This window comes from Leucopleurus acutus, assembly GCF_964270905.1.
Source record: "Leucopleurus acutus genome assembly, chromosome: 12".
Lineage (NCBI taxonomy): Eukaryota > Metazoa > Chordata > Mammalia > Artiodactyla > Delphinidae > Leucopleurus > Leucopleurus acutus.
The window spans coordinates 12,265,579-12,283,290 of record NC_139154.1 but is presented as its reverse complement, the minus strand read 5'-3'; the positions used below and the strand labels follow the sequence as shown (position 1 = coordinate 12,283,290).

The 17,712-nt window shown below is 56.0% G+C and overlaps 3 protein-coding genes across 5 annotated transcripts; 1 reads left to right on the top strand and 2 right to left on the bottom strand.

Moving 5' to 3' along the window:
- The first annotated feature begins 2,419 nt into the window (after positions 1 to 2,419).
- TMEM150A (transmembrane protein 150A) lies at positions 2,420 to 6,640 on the top strand. Its single transcript, XM_082851296.1, has 8 exons — positions 2,420 to 2,501; positions 3,025 to 3,204; positions 3,646 to 3,693; positions 4,034 to 4,120; positions 4,761 to 4,828; positions 5,133 to 5,260; positions 5,473 to 5,650; positions 5,872 to 6,640. Exons 2-8 carry the CDS (start codon positions 3,038 to 3,040, stop codon positions 6,111 to 6,113), a joined length of 918 nt encoding a protein of 305 aa, XP_082707422.1. The 5' UTR covers positions 2,420 to 2,501; positions 3,025 to 3,037; the 3' UTR covers positions 6,114 to 6,640.
- Positions 6,641 to 7,310: 670 nt separating this feature from the next.
- RNF181 (ring finger protein 181) lies at positions 7,311 to 9,568 on the bottom strand. Of its 2 annotated transcripts, XM_082851297.1 has the most exons (5): positions 9,451 to 9,568; positions 8,272 to 8,402; positions 7,979 to 8,088; positions 7,721 to 7,795; positions 7,311 to 7,452 (listed from the first exon to the last, which is right to left on the bottom strand). In XM_082851297.1, the coding sequence occupies exons 1-5, from the start codon at positions 9,534 to 9,536 to the stop codon at positions 7,393 to 7,395; spliced, it is 462 nt and encodes a 153-aa protein (XP_082707423.1). In that variant the 5' UTR covers positions 9,537 to 9,568; the 3' UTR covers positions 7,311 to 7,392. The 2 variants fall into 2 exon arrangements, with proteins under 2 accessions (XP_082707423.1, XP_082707424.1); XM_082851298.1 differs by lacking the exon at positions 7,721 to 7,795.
- Positions 9,569 to 11,548: 1,980 nt separating this feature from the next.
- On the bottom strand, positions 11,549 to 17,712 carry VAMP5 (vesicle associated membrane protein 5). Of its 2 annotated transcripts, none has more exons than XM_082851511.1 (3): positions 17,650 to 17,712; positions 12,473 to 12,610; positions 11,549 to 11,992 (listed from the first exon to the last, which is right to left on the bottom strand). In XM_082851511.1, the coding sequence occupies exons 1-3, from the start codon at positions 17,650 to 17,652 to the stop codon at positions 11,783 to 11,785; spliced, it is 351 nt and encodes a 116-aa protein (XP_082707637.1). In that variant the 5' UTR covers positions 17,653 to 17,712; the 3' UTR covers positions 11,549 to 11,782. The 2 variants fall into 2 exon arrangements, with proteins under 2 accessions (XP_082707637.1, XP_082707638.1); XM_082851512.1 differs by lacking the exon at positions 17,650 to 17,712 and adding an exon at positions 14,802 to 14,877.

Here is a 17,712-nt window from a genome sequence, read left to right as displayed (position 1 = left end):
AGCTGGAAAGGCCTTTTAAAGACATCTGGTCCTACTTTTTACCTGATACGCAACTCCTCCCTACCGACTACCCATGAAGAGCCCTTCTGTCTTGGGCTAATTCTCTGTTTTAGGGATGACTCCGATTGTCATGTTAAACCCAAATCTGCCTCCTTGTCAAGGCTCTGGGGTGCTTGCCTTACCCCTACTTTAGGATAGAACGGCCAGTTTAGAACCTGAGTAGCCTTCTCAGGCCTTCCCCATGATCGTGGTGGGAGAGGAACTGAAACCCAGCTCAACAGGTGATAGTAAATGTTGATTAAGAATTGCAAAGCTTCCAGGGGCCTTCTCTGGTGGTCCAGTGGTTAAGACTTCGCCTTCCAATGCAGGGGGTGCAGGTTCCATTCCTGGTCAGGGATCTAAGATCCCACATACTTCCCCGCCAAAAAACCAAAGCATAAAAAACAGAAGCAATATTGTAACAAATTCAATAAAGACTTTACAAATGGGCCACATCAAAAAAAGAAAATATGTATTTTTTTTAATTGCAAAGCTTCCAAAGCAGTAGGAAATGCTGAGTGTTCAGGGCACCATTGGGCAGATGAGAAAAAGGTGTCTGCTCCAAGGACAGCACCCCTGGGCAGGAAGTTGGTGCTTCTTGGTAAATTAGAAAGAGGCACTCCCTTGTCCTGGGGCACAGCATGGCCAGCAGACGGACTGGATTTTCCACCCCCCGGTCCTTCAGCCAGGTTTCTTGTACGGTGATTGCGATGCATTGCCATACTTTTTGACCCTGATTGAACTGCTTGTGCTGATGCAATTTGGAAGAGGGCCCTCCAACAGGTTTCCTGTTTGCATTTTTACCTTCCACTAGGTCCAGAAAGGTTTCTCCTTCCTCAAGCTGTCGTCCAGTTAATCTTCTCCATTTCCCCCATGGTACAGGGCCCTGTTTCTGCCTATTACATTTGCTTCACCAGTGCTGCCGAACTTAAGGTCCCTGGTTCCCAGCAGCCTGGGCCCATGCTCCCTTCAAGTAAAGGTCTGTCAGCCCCAGTGTTGTCTCACAAGGGCTCCAACAGATATGCTGGGCTGCCGTTTAGAGTGCCAGTTACACTTACAGTGTGTGAAAGGAAGATCTCCTGCTCTTTTAATCATGAAAAGAATGTCTAGGAGGGCACCCTTGGCCTGTTAAGTGTGGACGAAGAATGTCTCCTGCCATGTCAGGAAAAAAGATGTGACCATCAAGCCTGCAGCCATCCCCAGCTGTGCACCCTGAGGGGATTCAGGGTGGAGAAAAGCAGGATACTGGCCCTAGATAGTTAAGGTGCATATCAAAGGAATGATTTCAAAGAGCCCAGACTCTTGTATCTTCCCATACATAGAAAAGCGCTAATTCTTTAACTTGAGGTGTCTGTTTACTGGTCTTTAATTAACAGTAAGCTTTTGATATTACAAATACCTGGGTTTTGCAAAAACTCCCATCCTGGCTTCTCCCCTGCTTCTTTGGAGCAGTCCCTCAGAGGTATCCGAGAGGCTTCCTCCAGGGCTTGAGTCCTCAGGAAGTCTACCGAATAAGGCAATTCTCAACTTCTAGGCTGTGCATTTTTTTCATTCAACATAAATTTTGGTGAAGCTGTTGGGTAATTTATCCTCACAGTATCCTGTTTGCTTTTTCCCAGATTGCTCTGGGCCTCCTGCCTTCCTCTCCTCTCTTTTGCCTGCCAACACCTGGCCAAGTGTGTCTACTTAGAATGGATATTGTTTCAAGTGAGCGTTCAGCAGTCAGGAAACACATTTTGGACACTGACTTCTGGACAGTACACTGTGTACTTGTACCCCGGAAAATAAAATGTATCTGATGAAAGTAGCCCTCCTCCAGAGTTTGCTGAGCCGAGGGAAAGCAAAAGCCAAATCCAGAGCGCTGGTCTCCTAAGGAACAGCCAAGGCTTTGTGCTTGCTTCTCTGCGGACCCGCCTCGCCTTGGACAGCGGCAGGCACGGGGTGCCACATGGAGGGAGGCTGCCCGAAGTCACTGTCGGCCAGTCCAGGCTGCAAAATGAGCGGCGGCTGAGGGAGGATTCCTCCAGCCACGTGCGCGGTGACAATCACACGTGCAGCGGGAAGGCAGTGCACACCCGGAGCTCCCCGCCTCCCGAAGCTTCCCCCGCAGGTGCAGGTAGACGGGACTATCCTTTTCGCATCGGTGTCAGAGCCTCCGCTGGGGTCCCAGGCCACCGCCCTCGGCGTCCAGGTCCCCAGAAGTCGGGGCACCGCCCACCCTTCCAGCGTGACGCAGGCGCGGGGGCTCGGGAGTTGTAGTTCCCGGCTGGGCGCGAGCGCCAGGGCTGGGGCGGCGCGGACTCCACGTCCCGGCGGGCGTCGCGGCTCGGTCCGGGGCGCCGGGGGAGGGGCTGCTCGGCCCTTTAAACCATTCAGGGCAGCTTCGAGGGCCGCAGCCGGGGACGGCGCCACGCGGGGGCCAAGCAGACGCGGTGGCGGCGGCGGCGGGGCGCTCCGGGGAGGTGCGTACTGGGCCCCTTCGTCCCCCGGACCTGCGGAGGCGCGGGTCCCCGGATCCCGGGGCCTCGCGGACCGTGGGCTCCGGGCGCCCAGGCGGGCGGGAGCGGGCCGGGCTGAGCTTCCCGCGTGAACCCGCCCCTTCCCCGCGGCGCTGGTGGTCAGGTGGCTGCCTGCCCCCGGCCGCCTCTCCACCCAGCCCCGGATCCCCTCCCAGGCTTTCCTTGGCGTGGCCCCCTGGACTGTCCTGACTCCAGCCCCTCTCCCAGCCCGGGACCCTCAGGCCAGGGAGAGTGGCCCCCTTTTCAGATGTTAGGGCCCCGCGGCGTTTCTGAACATCTGGGTGGAACGCGGAGGCCCCCGGTGGATGCCGGAGGGTGTCCACGTTGCGGCGGGGGCTCAGCCCGAAGTGTGGGCGCTCAGAGCCGCAGCGGGAGCCCTGCATCTGGTGTTGACCACCTTCCTCTCCCCCGCACCGGCTTTGGCCAGTCACTAGACCCTGGACTTTGACCTGTCTCTCTCCACCAGGCCCGGGCAGCTGATGGTTTTGGCGAAGTACCTTAAGGTAGCTGGGTCCACACCCTCTTCCCCACCTACCTCTTGTCCTCCCCCCACACCACCACCACCCTGGCTCCCCTCCCTCATGACCGCCTGGATCCTCCTTCCTGTCAGCCTGTCAGCATTCTCCATCACTGGCCTATGGACTGTGTGAGTAAAGAGGAGGATGGGGGGAGGCAACGAGGGGACAAAATGGACCCCGGCTGAGGAGGGACAGGACCCAACAGGAGCCTGATGGCACACACAAAGTCCCTTGTCCTGTTGCAGGCTCCAGGGTGGTACCCAGGGCCACTCTGGCTGTCTGCAAAGCCTGGCCTGGTGCCTGGGCACACAGCCCCTTGGGACAAGCTGGCACCACTGCTGTCCAGCAGGGTGGCCGTGACAGACACACTTCTAGCCAGGGCAACTTCCAGAGGTCCTCTAGTTTGGGACTAGGCTGTGGGTTCTAGAGTAGCATCAAGCCCCAGGGCCACCCCAGGTTGAGTTCCCGGAAAGGACAATAAGGCTGAATGGGGGCAGAATCAAAGGAAAAGAGTCAGTGGGAGAAGGCTGGGTGCATCATGGGGCAGGGTGACAGTTGTGCTCCCGCAGGTATGCCATGGCCGTGATGAACCACCACGTGTGCCCCGTGGAGAACTGGTATGGCGCACTCTGCAGACAGCCTCACTCTAAAGCTCCCTTCATCTCTGTTCCCTCTGGGGCCGGGGCTGCCTCGAGCCAGATGGAGACACTGGGCCTCACTGCTCTTCTCTGACATTGGCAGCGCCTGCCCCTCCCCAGGCATGGCTTCGTGCCCACCTACCTGCTTCCCACCGTCATTCGCCCCTTTGGCTTCTGTCTCAGGGGGGCCCTGGGAAGTGGGCTCTTCTGCCCCTGCCAAGGGAGGTTTGGGAGGGTGGTCTCCGAGAGGCCCGAGGCTACAGGCCGAGGGCCTGGGGGAACCCCTTTCCCCCAGGCTACTCTCTGTCCTGCCTGCCAGGTCCTACAACGAATCCTGCTCTCCTGACCCCACTGAGCAAGGGGGCCCCAAGACCTGCTGCACACTGGACGATGTCCCCCTCATCAGGTAAGGCCTAGAAACCGCGCAGGTCACAGAGACCCAAGGCGCTGCTAGACTCCCAACTAAGCCCCCCCCAGCAAAGGCCTGTCCTTGGGTCTCAGGAATAATAATTCCATTCAGAGCACTTAATTACAATATTACTTACCAATTACTATGTACCGGACCCTGTGCTGAATGCTTTACATGCGTAGCGGCATTTAATTCTCCTAGCACTAAGGCAGCTGTTGTTTTCACCATTTTATAGGCAAGGAAAGTGAGACAGAACTATGTCATCCATCCAGGTCCCTGAGCTAGTAAGTGGAGGCACCTGGATTTAAGTTCCAGCTCTCCGTTTGCCCAGCCCAAGTTCTGGCTTAAGGGAAGCCAGACCCCCTGCAGGCCTTGACGGTCTCAGGGAGTCCAAGAGCCTCGGGGTCTGCCGAGCAATCCTGGGCACTGCCTACCCCAGCACGCACACCAGCTCTGCCTTGGGGGGAGGTGCGGCCAGCCTAGGGCCAAATGTTTGTGAGGGACCCTGGCCTTTCTCATCAGTCGGGTTTGCCTGCCAAGGAACAGGCACAGATAAGGCAAGGGAGAGCAGGCGGGCCAGAACGGGGCCTTCCGGTGCTCCTGCCCCCCTCACTCTGTCCTCGCCCCCTCCTCTCAGCAAGTGCGGCACATACCCCCCAGAGAGCTGCCTCTTCAGCCTCATTGGCAACGTGGGTGCTTTCATGGGTGAGTTGTGCCCTCGGCCCGACCACCAACCCGCTCAGTCCCGCCCGCCCTCACACCTGCTCCCCAAAGAGGCCCAGGAAGCCCTGGCCTCGCGCCGCCTACCCCGCCACGAGCTAAGGCCAGCGGGGCCACTTCTCTTCCGTTCCTTGAAGGCCCAAGGCTAACTTGCACACGGCCACGCTGGTAGGGCACACCACCCGCCTGTCCGTTCCCTTCCTGCCCTCAGAGTATCTGGGGAAAGCTGGTGGGCTCGCTGGACTGGGCCAGGGCCAGAGCCGGCCCCACCTGTGCTCTCCTCCCCCAGTGGCCCTGATCTGCCTCCTGCGCTACGGGCAGCTCCTGGAGCAGAGCCGTCATTCCTGGGTCAACACCACGACGCTCATCACAGGCTGCACCAACGCTGCGGGCCTGGTGGTGGTGGGCAACTTCCAGGTGCGCCCGCCCGCCCACCTCTTGCACTTCCCGAAGGGGGCCAGGCTTTCGGCAGGGGCCCTCAGTTTCCCGAGGGTTGACCCAAGCTGCGGGTCTGCCCCTCAGGGTTGGGGGTGGGAAGAACAGGGCCCGGGAGGGGAAAAGCCCGGGAGGGAGGGACGGAGCGGGGTGGAGGGGGCTGCTTCACGGTCGGCCCCTCTCTCCGGGCCCAGGTGGATCACGCTAAGTCTCTGCACTACGTCGGAACCGGCGTGGCCTTCACTGCCGGGCTGCTCTTTGTCTGCCTGCACTGTGCCCTCTCCTACCACGGGGCCGCTGCCCCCCACGACCTGGCTGTGGCCTACCTGCGGATTGTGCTGGCAGCCATCGCCTTTGTCTCTCTGATCCTCAGTATCCTTCCAGGACAGGGCGGCCAGGAGCTCCTCCTGTAGCCCAGGCCCTCTCCCACCCAAGATGGAGATCCGCCCCCACCCAGGGTGGTCTTCTGCCCCCCACTCCCGGGAGGTGAGGCCTGGTCCTCGGCCCCAGCCTAGCCGCATATCCGGGAAGGCAGAAAGGGTGTCGCCAGGCTGCCGCCCATCCCACTGAACATTTCCTTAGCCCCATCCCAGGCGGGGTCTTCTTCATCCACGAGAGCTCTCAGCTGCAGCACGGGGCAGCCCTATGCGAGTGGGTGTTTGTCATCGACATCCTCATCTTCTACGGCACCTTCAGCTATGAGTTCGGGGCAGTCTCCTCGGAGACACTGGTGGCCACACTGCAGCCCGCCCCCGGCCGGGCCTGCAAGTCGTCCGGAAGCAGCAGCACCTCCACACACCTCAACTGTGCCCCTGAGAGCGTCGCCATGATCTGAGGTCAGGGGAGGGTGGCTGGCCCGGCCTCCGCAGCTCCCCACCCCGTTATCTCCTTCGCATTTATTTTGTACCAAAAAACGATTTTGAGAAAGTATTCTGTTGGGACAGAGGCTTCCTCGCTCCTGGAGGAGTGGCCATCCCACACCCACCTGTGCCATACAGGAGCGGGCCCTGGCGGCTGCCCAAGCTGCGCACAGCCTGCTCCCCACACCGCAGTGTTATTTTTATGTTTTAAAGGTCACGTATCCTCATTCACCCAGCCAGCCCTTCAGGTGCCTTCTACTCCCCCAGTGCCACTGGGGTTTCCTGCTGCAGGAATTGGGGGCTGGGAACAGCAAGAGGGACAGCAGTCTGGGGGCGGGGGTGAGCACTCCTTAGTCTGTGGGAAGGCCCACTTCTGGGCCCGCTGAGCTGCACTGGGATTCTTCACTCTGTCCCTTTCTTTAGGGCAAATAACACAGCAGAACCACGTGGGTATTTTAGTACTTTTTTTATATATATATCTATTAAAGAATTCTAATTTGCATGTCTGTAGTCTGTTCTGGAGAGTCGAGAGGGCCTGATCCTGGCTTTCCCTAGGCAAAGGATGGGAGAAAGCCTCTGCCTCCAGGGAGGGTCCTGAGTGCCCGCTGCTCTTTGAGAGCAGGACTGCCAAAAACGAGGGATGCCAAGTGCTATCCAAATACCCCGCAAGGGCTTGAAGCCCTTTCTGGGCCTTTCAACAGTCTAAAGAGCCGACTCCATCCTTTCACACTTCCTGTCCTGCTCAGAGTGTGGTTTGAAGCTTGATTCCACACTAAGGGATAGGAGGAAGGGAGGATACAGAGAATAACTTGAAAATGTTTGTTAGAAGCAGTCTTTGCAGTGACGCTAAAGAAAGCCCCTGGGATTCTAAGGTTGACTAAAGATTGCAGGGGGAGGGAGAGAGATGGGCTAGTTTTTCTTGACCGTTTTTAAGTAACTACTGGCTGCCAGACCCTGACACATTTTGCTTTCCAACCGTAGACACAGAGGCCGAAGCCCTGGCTGGTCTGGTTGGTGGCCAAGTTCTTGACCTGGGCCCTACTGCCCTGAGGCCAGCAGGCTTGGCAGCCTGGTACCTTCTACGGTTCAGGACCACCTTCCCCCATAGCAGTAGAGACCCACTGGAGGGTACAGAGTCCCTGCCCAGGCCTGTGAGCAATGGAGCGGCAGGATGGGTAAAGAAACTTTTAATGAGAATCCGAGGCAGACGAGGAAGGTGTTGTGGAGGAGGACTGGTGTGCCGTCCCAGCCACCTCATGTGTACATGGCTCCATGGAGGTTCTCGAGTCGGTGCTTCTGCTGCTGCTTGCGAGCCTGAAGGAAAGAGGGTGCACTGGGCAGGGGCCGTACCCCGAGGCCTGTGGGTGAAGGGACAGGGCAGCCACCGTGGGACTGGCTCACTGTTCTCAGACCCTGGGCACCTGCGATGCCAAGGCTCTTGCCCTTCACTAAAATCACTGAGAAGGCCGCCAGAGTCAGGGACCATGAGGCCTACTCAGGCTTGCTGAGGTGGGGAACGAGAGCATCAAGGACGGACTCAGGGAGCCCCGTCACCACCCACTCCACTTACCCAGCCCCCTACCTTATCTCGTCTATACTCCTCATAAGTGTCATCATCAGTGGGCAGCTCGTGGCGGCACAGGGGGCAGGAATTTGTCTGGGAAAAGCAGTGCAGTGTACGAGCCCAGGTCTGGTCTTGATAAGCTAAAAACCGTCTCCAGCTCCCAAATCCCACCCCTATCCCTCTCCCGTCTCTGATCCCCCCAGTAGTCCACAAACAGAAAGCGGCTTGAGAACTGGGTCCAGGGCAGGGTGAGGGCTGGGAAAAAGGAAGCAGTACCTTGCTCAGCCAGGGCAGAATGCAGTTGGAGTGGAAGAGGTGATGGCAAGGCATCTCAATGGCAGTCTCCTCCTCCTCAAATTCCAAAAGACACACGGGGCACTTGAGCTCTTGAGGAGGGAGTGCTAATCAGGAGAGCTGCTATAGGCCCTACCTCCCAGCTCCCATTCCTGAAGGACACTTCTTGCCCCAACCTGGCCTGGAAAACTGAAGGGCCAGACCATAGTCTGGCTTCCAGAGGGGGTGGGTCTGGCAGACCTGACCCAAATAGTGGAAAGAATTAGTGTTCTCACCAGCCTGAGAGCCCCTGATGACTGTCCTGGGGAGGTTCTCAACTGCGGTCTTGGCAGCAGGTGGAGGCAGGTGGTGATCCCAATCTACTACCAACCCCAAGTCTTCGAAGTCCATCCTATTGAAAAGGGACCTGGGAAGAAGAATCCAAAGTCAGAACCAAAGAAAAATCATACTTTTGGGGCTTCCCTGGTGGTCCAGTGGTTAAGAATCCACCTGCCAATGCAGGGGACACGGGTTTGATCCCTGGTCCAGGAAGATCCCACATGCTGAAGGGGAACTAAGCCCGTGCACCACAACTACTGAGCCCGCGCTCTAGAGCCCACGAGCTGCAACTACTGAGCCTGTGTGCCACAACTCCTGAAGCCTGTGCGCTCTAGAGCCCGCGTGCTGCAACTAGTAAGCGCACGTGCCGCAACTACTGAGCCCGCGTGCTGCAACTACTGAAGCCCTTGCGCCTAGAGCCCGTGCTCTGCAACAATAGACGCCACCGCAATGAGAAGCCCGCGCACCGCAACGAAGAGTCGCGCACGCTCGCTACAACTAGGGAAAGCCCGTGTGAAGCAACGAAGACCCAGCATAGCCAAAACACAAAAAACAAAAAAAACCATACTTTCTCATTGCCCCCGCAGTCCACTAAGCATTAACAGATAAGTACTCTGCCCAGCTACTAGTACTAACAGCTACCCCTCAGTAGTGCTCACTACGTAAAAAGCACAGCGGGAAATGGCTTACAGCTGCCATCAGACAACCCCAAGCACGCAGGCTGTTTATTCCCATTTTACACATGAGACAACAGCTCAGAGAAGTTACCCAGGCCACGCAGGAATGACCTGGTAAAGCCAGATTCCAAGTGGCAGTATGGCTTCCGTGCTTGGAGTTCCTAACGAATATGCCCACTCACAGCCACACGGCCCCTACCCCGCCCCCATGACCCGCCTATTCCTGCGGCCCCGACTCCCCCGACTCGCCAGCTCGTCTTTTCCAGAACCCCCTTGCCCGGGCCCCTCCAAGGACGATCCAAGTTATCGACTTCCCCCGAATCTCACTGTGGAACTAACTCTCCAGATTATTTATCCGTCCTCCTCTGAATCTACTGCCCCAGATAATCCGCCTTCTCCAGCCAGCTTCAGCCCAGTAACCTGCTGCGTGAGCCCTACCTCCCAGCCCCGCGCACCCACCTTGCGAGCTCCAGCAGCATGTTGGTCCGGGCATCCTGCTCGGAGTGCAACGGCTCGCAGTCGTGTTCATCGAAATAAGACGCCATGGCCGCGGGCCTGACACTGCCCTCAGACCCCGCTGCACCTCAGCCTCGCGGTGCTGGCCAATAAACTGGCGAGTTGAGGGAGGGTGACCAATCATAGCATCCGAAAGGCGGGCACAGTGGCTCTTTCGCGTCAGGGAAAGCGGAAGTATTAATTTTCTCACCTTTCATTGGCTCAGTTAAGTCAGGTGACCAAAGGCTGAACCCAATGGCAGGGGCCGGGACTGGTCAGAAAATTTCCGTCTTGCAGTCCCAGCCTAGAGTAAGTTCGTGGGAGGGACGTGTAGCTCGCGTCCCTAGAGCCCTGAAAAACCAAGGCTGTAGGGGTCCTCCATCCGCTCTGCGGCTCAGAGAGTCTCGGCAGGACAGATGTTAGAGGTCTCTCAGAGAGGGAGGGAGGCCCTGGCCCAGGGATCATGGTTCTGCGAGCCTAGGGAGGCCTGGTGTCAGGGTGCTACCCGCTGCTCTGTCGCGGCCTCGCCGGGCACTTCTGCACTCTAATCTGTTCAGGACTTGGCGCTTCACTCCTCCACGACTCCCGCAAAACAAACAAAAATTCCCTGCTCATTTCTTCTGTGTTAGGCACAATAATAAAGGGTGGGGCAGCCTCCCCAACCGAGAGGAGGACGATCCCTGCAGGGGAATCTAGGGCCTTACCAGCTCATGGAACTATCTGTGTGACCTTTAGCCCATTGCTCAACTTCTCCCCCAGCTTCTGTAAAACCAGTGGCTTGAATTGAACAAGTGGTTTGCATCCCTGGCTACCCATGAATCTCCTGGAGAGAGAAGAAGAGGCGGGGTTGCAGCTTTAGGGAAAAAAACAAAAAAAAACCGTGTCTGATACTTAGCCTCAAAGATTCTGATTTAACTGATCTAGGCCTGGGAGTGGTATTTTTTTAATAAGCTCTACCGGTGATTCCGATGTGAGGCAAGGTTGAGAATCACTGCACTAAATGATTTGGATAATAGTTAGCATTTAGTTGGCATCTAGAACCATTACATTGAGAGATATTGTACATAGGGTATAAATACTCCTCAGGGTCATCCTGGGAACTAGTATCATTATCCCTTGTTACATATGTAAAACCCAAGTCCACATTCACAGGGCCTCTTAGTAGTGTTGCACACCTAAGTGCAGCACCGGGTGCTTGCCTCCATCTTCCCCGGGAAAGGCAGATGGTGGTGAGCCTAGCGAAAGTAACACACTCTGTGCGGGTACAGCTCCACACAACTCGATGGTTTGTTCTTGTTTCTCCGTCAGTAGCCCTCACTCCACCTAACAAGGAACTGTTTCTGTTGCACACTTGACCCTGAATTCCCCTTCCCACCCGCTCTTGAGTTTGACATGCAGTTAAGGAGTTCAGGCAGTGGCTGCCCTGTTTCCCAGGCCTTGGTAGGGCCTTTCCTTCTTCCCCGGCCTTTACCCAAAGATCTTACTTGGTGCCCTGAGGCACTGCCTCCCTGGCCCTTTGAAAAGCCCCAATTCTTTCCCACAGGGCAAACTTTGTGACTCTGCATTACAGCACCATAGAAGGAAGCCCTTTCCCTTTCCTGCCACCTACCCCACCTGTGATCTGGTGTAAAGCTTGAGGGAGAAATTGGAGCAGAGGTGCTCAAGGGGAAAAGTCTCTCGGAAGGTGAGAGCCTTGTGATATAAAGATCTGGAAGTGCTTTCCCCTTTGTCATCCTATCTGGAGTCCCATGGGTCCTCTGAACATCCCAAGACTCAGAAAAATAACAGACTTCATTCTCAGGGAAACAGACTTGGAGGGCACTGGTTGAAGGGTCTGGTTTGGGGGCTGTTGTGTCTTTACACATGCACCCCAGAAGGATCTGTCTGTAGGGTTGGATCAAGCTGAGAAGGGAGAAGGGCCATCTCCCAAGGCTGGAGTCCTTTGGGACTTTCTGTTTTCCAAGCAGCCCCAGGGGTGGAGGCAGGGCAGGATGAACCAATCTGAAGACCTTCAAACACACACATACACACATACACCAGTTTGTAACCAAACAGCAGCTTTTAACCCAACAGCAGCTTTTACTAAGCTCCAGGTGGCGCTGCCCTGGCATGGCCAGCGCATCAGGTTGCCCTCAAGGGCCAGTCTCTGGTGTAATAGGAAATAACAAAGGTGCACAAATTGCTGCTGCCCTTCCACGCTCACTGGGGAGGCTCAGAAGGGAGCAAACTCCAGGGTTCTCTGAAGACCAGAACCAACCAGTGTGGCTATTCGGCCTCTTTTCCAGGCCCAGCTGGGTCATTCCCCAGGCCCTGAGGCAGCACCTGCATCCTGGGCCTGTGGGGCACTGCTGCCCTTGCTGCTTTGTGGGAGAAACATGGCCAACAACACAATCAGGAGGATAAGCACACCAGCGCCTACTACCAGCCCCAAGTAGATCCGGCAACGGACATTCTCCCAGCGCTTCTTCTGGGCCAGAGTCTTGGTTGTCTTGCTGAAGGCGGAGCTCTGTGGACACCCCCAGACACAGGGTAGGAGTTAGTGGTTTCCCCAGAGCCCTGGACCAGCTCCTTCCGACCCAACCCCGACAAGGCCTAGTCTCCTCCCGCAGCCTCCCCAACCTGTCAGCTCCCTTTCTCTACGCAGCCTGCCCTGGGACCCTCCCAGCCTGACTCCTGGTCTCCCACACTGGTGTAGCCCTTGACTCACAGGCCTACAGGCTCCCCCCCAGTTAACTATGCCAGTCTTCAGCCTTTAGGAAGATCCACAGCTTCAAACCAAGGCCTTCGTACTTCATGAGACCTCCCCACCCATTGCACAGCTAGGCTAGGGATGCCTCAAGAAACCCACAGTCCCCACACTGGCCCTTGGGTAAGCCTCAGGCCCTACCAACAGCCAGCCGGGAGACCCTGAGCACAGCCTGAGAGCTCCCTCTGAGGGCCCCTCCTAGCCTCTCCCTCCCCCTCCCTGCTTCTCCAGGCCTCACACCATGTCCAGGAGTTGGTCTGAACGCTGTTCCAGCTCCGCCAGCTTCCCGTCGCGCTCCAGGACCTTGTCGAAGTTGTTGAGCATGATTTCTGTCACCTCATCCGCCTGCCGCTGGCACCGCTCCAACTCTTTCCCTGCCTGGACACCAAGCCCAAGGTCAGGGCTACATGAGGCCCCTGCCTGGCCCTCATCTGGTCCTGAGACCTAGTGGCCTCCTTGCCCCACTGGCCAAGCGCGCGCGCGTGCTTGCGCAGTGTATGAGTAAGGGGAACAGCGCCTTTCATGTAAGGGTCTGATATGTGCAGAGGGAAGGGCTGGCCTCTTGGGTGTGTACGGCTCACCTTTGGCTCCTCCCCTTGCCCATCAAGGCAGGTCCTAGGTCAGCCTTGACTTCCAGCATCTTCGCTTCCTCTAAGTTGCCTGAGGATGGGACCTTCCCAGGACCCACCCTCCCACAAAGCAGACACTTGGCTCACCTGCTCTAGGATGGCCTCAACCTACTGTGCACCTGCCCTGTGGCTTCCCACTGGCCTAAGGAGGCAGCAAAGAACACAGAACCAAGCTACTTGGCCAGAGCCAGACAGGGAGGAGATCCAGCCCAGTGAGCTAGACAGATAATTTTGGATCACCACATGTTATAGCCTCTGCCTAACCCCCCCCCCACACACACACACACACAGAAACTGAGATCAGATTTCGCTCCCCTCCCTCCTCCAGCCTCTGACTGGTCAAGCCAGTTCTGCCTCCTGGCCTGACCCTGCTCCCACATCAATGCTCAAAGTCGACTCATTCGCTGTCTGCCTGGGAGCCTCGGCCTTCCTGGCCTCTGGCCTCCGGCTTTCCAGCTAGCCAGGATCTTCACTGGGATCCAACTCACACAGGAGAGACCAGCTCTTGGATTTCCCAGCCTGGGCAGCAGCCTCACCTGACAAAAGAACCCAGCTCATTTCAGAGGACTGGGAAGGGAGATGCAGGGTCCAAGCTGGGGGAGAGGCCAGGAAGAGGAAGAACACATGGATCACAAGCAAGAAAGAAGCTGGGCTTTGGATACATGCAACTGGGAGAGACCCAGGGCAGGAGGCCCTGGTGAGAGCTGGAGGTCCAGGGATACGTCGGGAGATGAATCCCAGGGGACTAACAAACCACAGGAACTCCCTCCCCCAGCCCTGTCCCCCAGAGCCCAACCCTGTTCTCATCTCCTCCCCACAGAGCATGGGCCAGGCTCCCTTTCCTGCCAGACTATATTGCCCATTGTCTGCGGCAAGACATTTTGGCACTTGACTGAATTCCACTTAAAACCAGAGAAAGGGAAGGGATCTGGTGGTCGCAGAGGGCCACCTCCTACTCAATCAAGAATCCCCGTTCAGGATCCCTGCAGCTGCCTTGCATGTAACCTCCGAGCATTCCCAGTATATGAATCCTATCTCCCCAACTGGACCACAAGCTCCCAGGGGGAGGGCAGGGGCCAGTGCCCTGCCTTTGTCTGCCACCAGCCTGGAGGCCCAGGAGGCCAGCACAATGTTGACCATCTGCAAGGACTCAATGAGTGAGCCAATTGCATTATAACTTATCCAAATGCAACTGTCATTCTCAAGTTTGTTATCCCAGTGTGTTTATCTAGCCCAGCAGGAGTTTCGAGGGGCAGGCATCTGAAACCCAAGTAGGTCAATATTTACTCATGAGCTAGAAAAGCAACCCATTTTGAGAGGGGGCCAGCAAACCACGACAGAGCGGTACACTCATGGGCTGGGGGAAGCAGTAGCTGGGGAACAAGGAAGCATTATGAAGAAAGCAGGGAAGTTGTACTCATCTCTTGAGTTTTCCTGAGTCAACCACCATCACCACTATTATTATGACTAAATTATTCAACAAGTCTCCATTACTTGGAGTCTCTCACATTCAAATGGTCCAAGGCAAAAACCTGGGAATGGACCAAGATTCAAAAATGAGAATCAGGGCTTCCCTGGTGGCGCAGTGGTTCAGAGTCCGCCTGCCAATGCAGGGGACACGGGTTCGTGCCCCGGTCTGGGAAGATCCCACATGCCGCGGAGCGGCTGGGCCCGTGAGCCATGGCCACTGAGCCTGCGCGTCCGGAGCCTGTGCTCTGCAACGGGAGAGGCCACAACAGTGAGAGGCCCGCGTACCACAAAGAAAAAAAAAAAAAAAAAATGAGAATCACTGCTAGAGACTGGTGGGAGGAACGGAGGGCAAGAGAGGAAGGGTGGGTGAGAGAGGAAGGGAGGGTGAGAGGCACTTCCGAGCTTGGGTAGGGGCAGCATTGTTGGCAAACGGAGGATGGTAGTTACACAGGAAATCGACAGACTGTTACCCGGTGTACAGAATATCCCTCCTTCAGTTCTCAGATCTCTCCTCGGGTTTTTCCAGGCCAAATACAGCTGGTTTCTCTGAAAAGAAAGCTCTTAAAAACCTCCCTGTCCAAACTCTCCTGTCTCCCCTCTTTCCTGATTAGTGCCTACGAAACCCTACCCCAGCTGTCACTGTTGTCATCTTCAGAGGGACCCGGGCAGCGACCTGGTGTATCACCTCCTTCCTGGGTCAGCGCTCGCCTGAGCTCAGAGCCTAAGAGCCGGGCTCTGCATTACAGCCCTGGGTTCCTTCAAATCCTGCCTCTGCCACTCACCAGCTGAGTGACTAAAGACTGGGGATATGACCTTTCTGACCCCTCTGCTTCCTCATCTATAAAGTGGTGACAATAATATCTCCCATAACATTAGCTAAGGCATGTGGCATGTTATAAATAAAGTGCTTAGCACAAGTCCTGACACATACTAAATGCTCAATAAATAATAGCTATTATTGCGGTAGCCCAAGTTTCCTTAGGTTTTTTTTTTTAGCTGTCAGATCCCAGGAACCACACCTGTGGTCAATAAAACCTCTTAAATATTTTTACAAAATACACAGCCAAGCAAGCTCTTCCCTGTTGCCACCTTGTGCACTTAATCGTTTCCAACCTAAATATAAAACTTGACACGGGCCTTTGATAACCTATATCTATTTTATTTCCATCAGGCGCTACAGGCTGTTGAGAAGGTTTTACCTCTTGACAGCAATAATTAGCTCCCACTCAATGAGCACGTATTCTGAGCTGAGAACTGTGCTGCTAGCTCTTTGTTCACTTTCTCATTGAAGCCTCACAACAATCCACTGAGGAAAGTACTCTCACCCCAGTTTTATACGAAACTGAGGCTCGGAGGGGTTAAATCACCCATCCAAGGGCACGGAGCCAGTGAGTAGAAGATCTGCAAGTTGAATACACTTAGTCTCCAAGGATCACATTCTTAACCCCTGTGTTACACTGGATGCGGGTAAAGGGAGGTCGAATGCTTTGGCTGGCTGGCTAAAGACTCATCAAGTTTGATGCTGCCAACTCAACTTGTGTGCATATGACGGAGGCCTGTGGCTCAAAACCCAAATGCTTGGCACAGAGCATGAGTGAGGACCATCTACAGGATGAATGAATTCATTACCCATTCAATTTCTATTTTTCCCATCACTATTTTGTTCCTACTTTATCCCCTATACCAGTCCCCATGACTGACACAAAGGAAATGCCCAAGAAACACTTGTTAACTGAATGAATCAGAAAAGAGGAGAAAAGAAGGGAAAGCAAGAAGGACCAGGTAGGGAAGGTGGATGGGAAGAAGGAAGGGAGAGTGCTGGGGGTGGACAAAGGGGCAGGAATAAGAGAAAAAACAGAGGGAAGGGGCTAGGAGATGGTTGGGAGAGAGAGATCAGTGCCCAGGCTCAGATCCACTATTTGCCTCAGATGAACCTGTGAGAGTCCCAGAGTTTCCCAGTAACCCCCAGTAAATTATCACAGCCTCAGCCTTCATTTCAAGAGTTTCCTCTTCTCAACAAGTGCTAAGGCCCAGCCGCAAGCCCATCCTAACCCTGCCTGATTCCTTGCTCTGCACGCTGGGAAGTGGGCTCTGGGCTCCGTCCCATTCCCTGGGCCTCCCTCAGTTTCCTGGCCTGGCCTTAGGGCTCAGTGCTACCTTCCTGCCCCGCTTCCTCTTCCTGCCTCCAGTTCCCTGGAGATGAGGCCATCCAGGCATCTCGACCCCCAGCCAGGCCACATCCACATCCATCACACCTCTGCTGCCTTCTCCATGGCGGAATCTTTTTTTTTTTTAATGGCAGTATCTTTTTTTTTTTTCTTTTTCGCCGTGCCATGTGGGATCTTAGTTCCCTGACCAAGGATCGAACCTGCGCCCCCTGCATTGGGAGGGCAGAGTTTTAACCACTGGATCCCCAGGAAAGTCCCTCCATGGCAGAATCTTAAAGCACCAAGCCTGCTTCCTGCTGGGCACAACTTCCCCAGGAATTCCAGGGGAGGGGAGAAGTGACTGGCACCAACTGCTCCTGACACCTTTGCCTGGAAATGACAAGTGGGAACAGAGGCCAGAGTCTACAGCAGGAGCGGGGGATGACTCAACTCAGAATGTGTCCCTAGGTACGGCTTAGAAGGGAGTCAGGCTATGCCACACTCTGATAACTTCAGTGGAACTTTTTTTTTTTTCTTTTTTTTTTTTTCAGTGGAACTTTTATAGTAAACATCTTACTCTGTCCCCAGGGGAAGGAGTGTGCCCTCCAACACCCTGCCACAGGACTGGCTGCTACCACCCCATCGGCTCAGGTTTCCAACCCCTGGGCCAGACTTGTGTCCTCACAGCACCAGGAAGGGCTGAAGAGGTCACCATATTACCCACCACTTCTCAGGAGCAGGTTCTGAGGGCCAGGCAGGTCTCTGCCATTGAACCTCCTCTAACCCCCTAAGGACCCGGCAAGGCGGGTATCGCTGACCCCACTTCACGATGCGGAAAAAGAGGCTCAGGGAAGCTAAGTGACTTGCCCGGGGTCACAGAGCGGGTAAGTGGCCACCACCAGGATCTCAGCCCGGAGTCTGACTCCGAAGCTGGTGCTCGTAACCGCTTGGCCCCGGCAAGTGGGAAGCCGGAGTCCAGCTCACTCGGCGCTGGGCAGTCGGGACCCTCGCACGCCGCCCTTTCCCTCCCGCGATGCGCGCGACGAGCGGAGGGTCCGGCCCCGGTCCTGCTTCCGGGCGCCGTCCCGAAGGACGCCCCCACCCCTTGGACTTCGGACTCATGCCTCGCACCCCTCCACGCTCGCCCTCTGCCCCGGCCCCGGGCCCTCACCATCGCCGCCGCCGCTGCCTCGCCGCTCCGGCTCCTCTGCCCGAGCGGCCGCAGTGCCAGGGA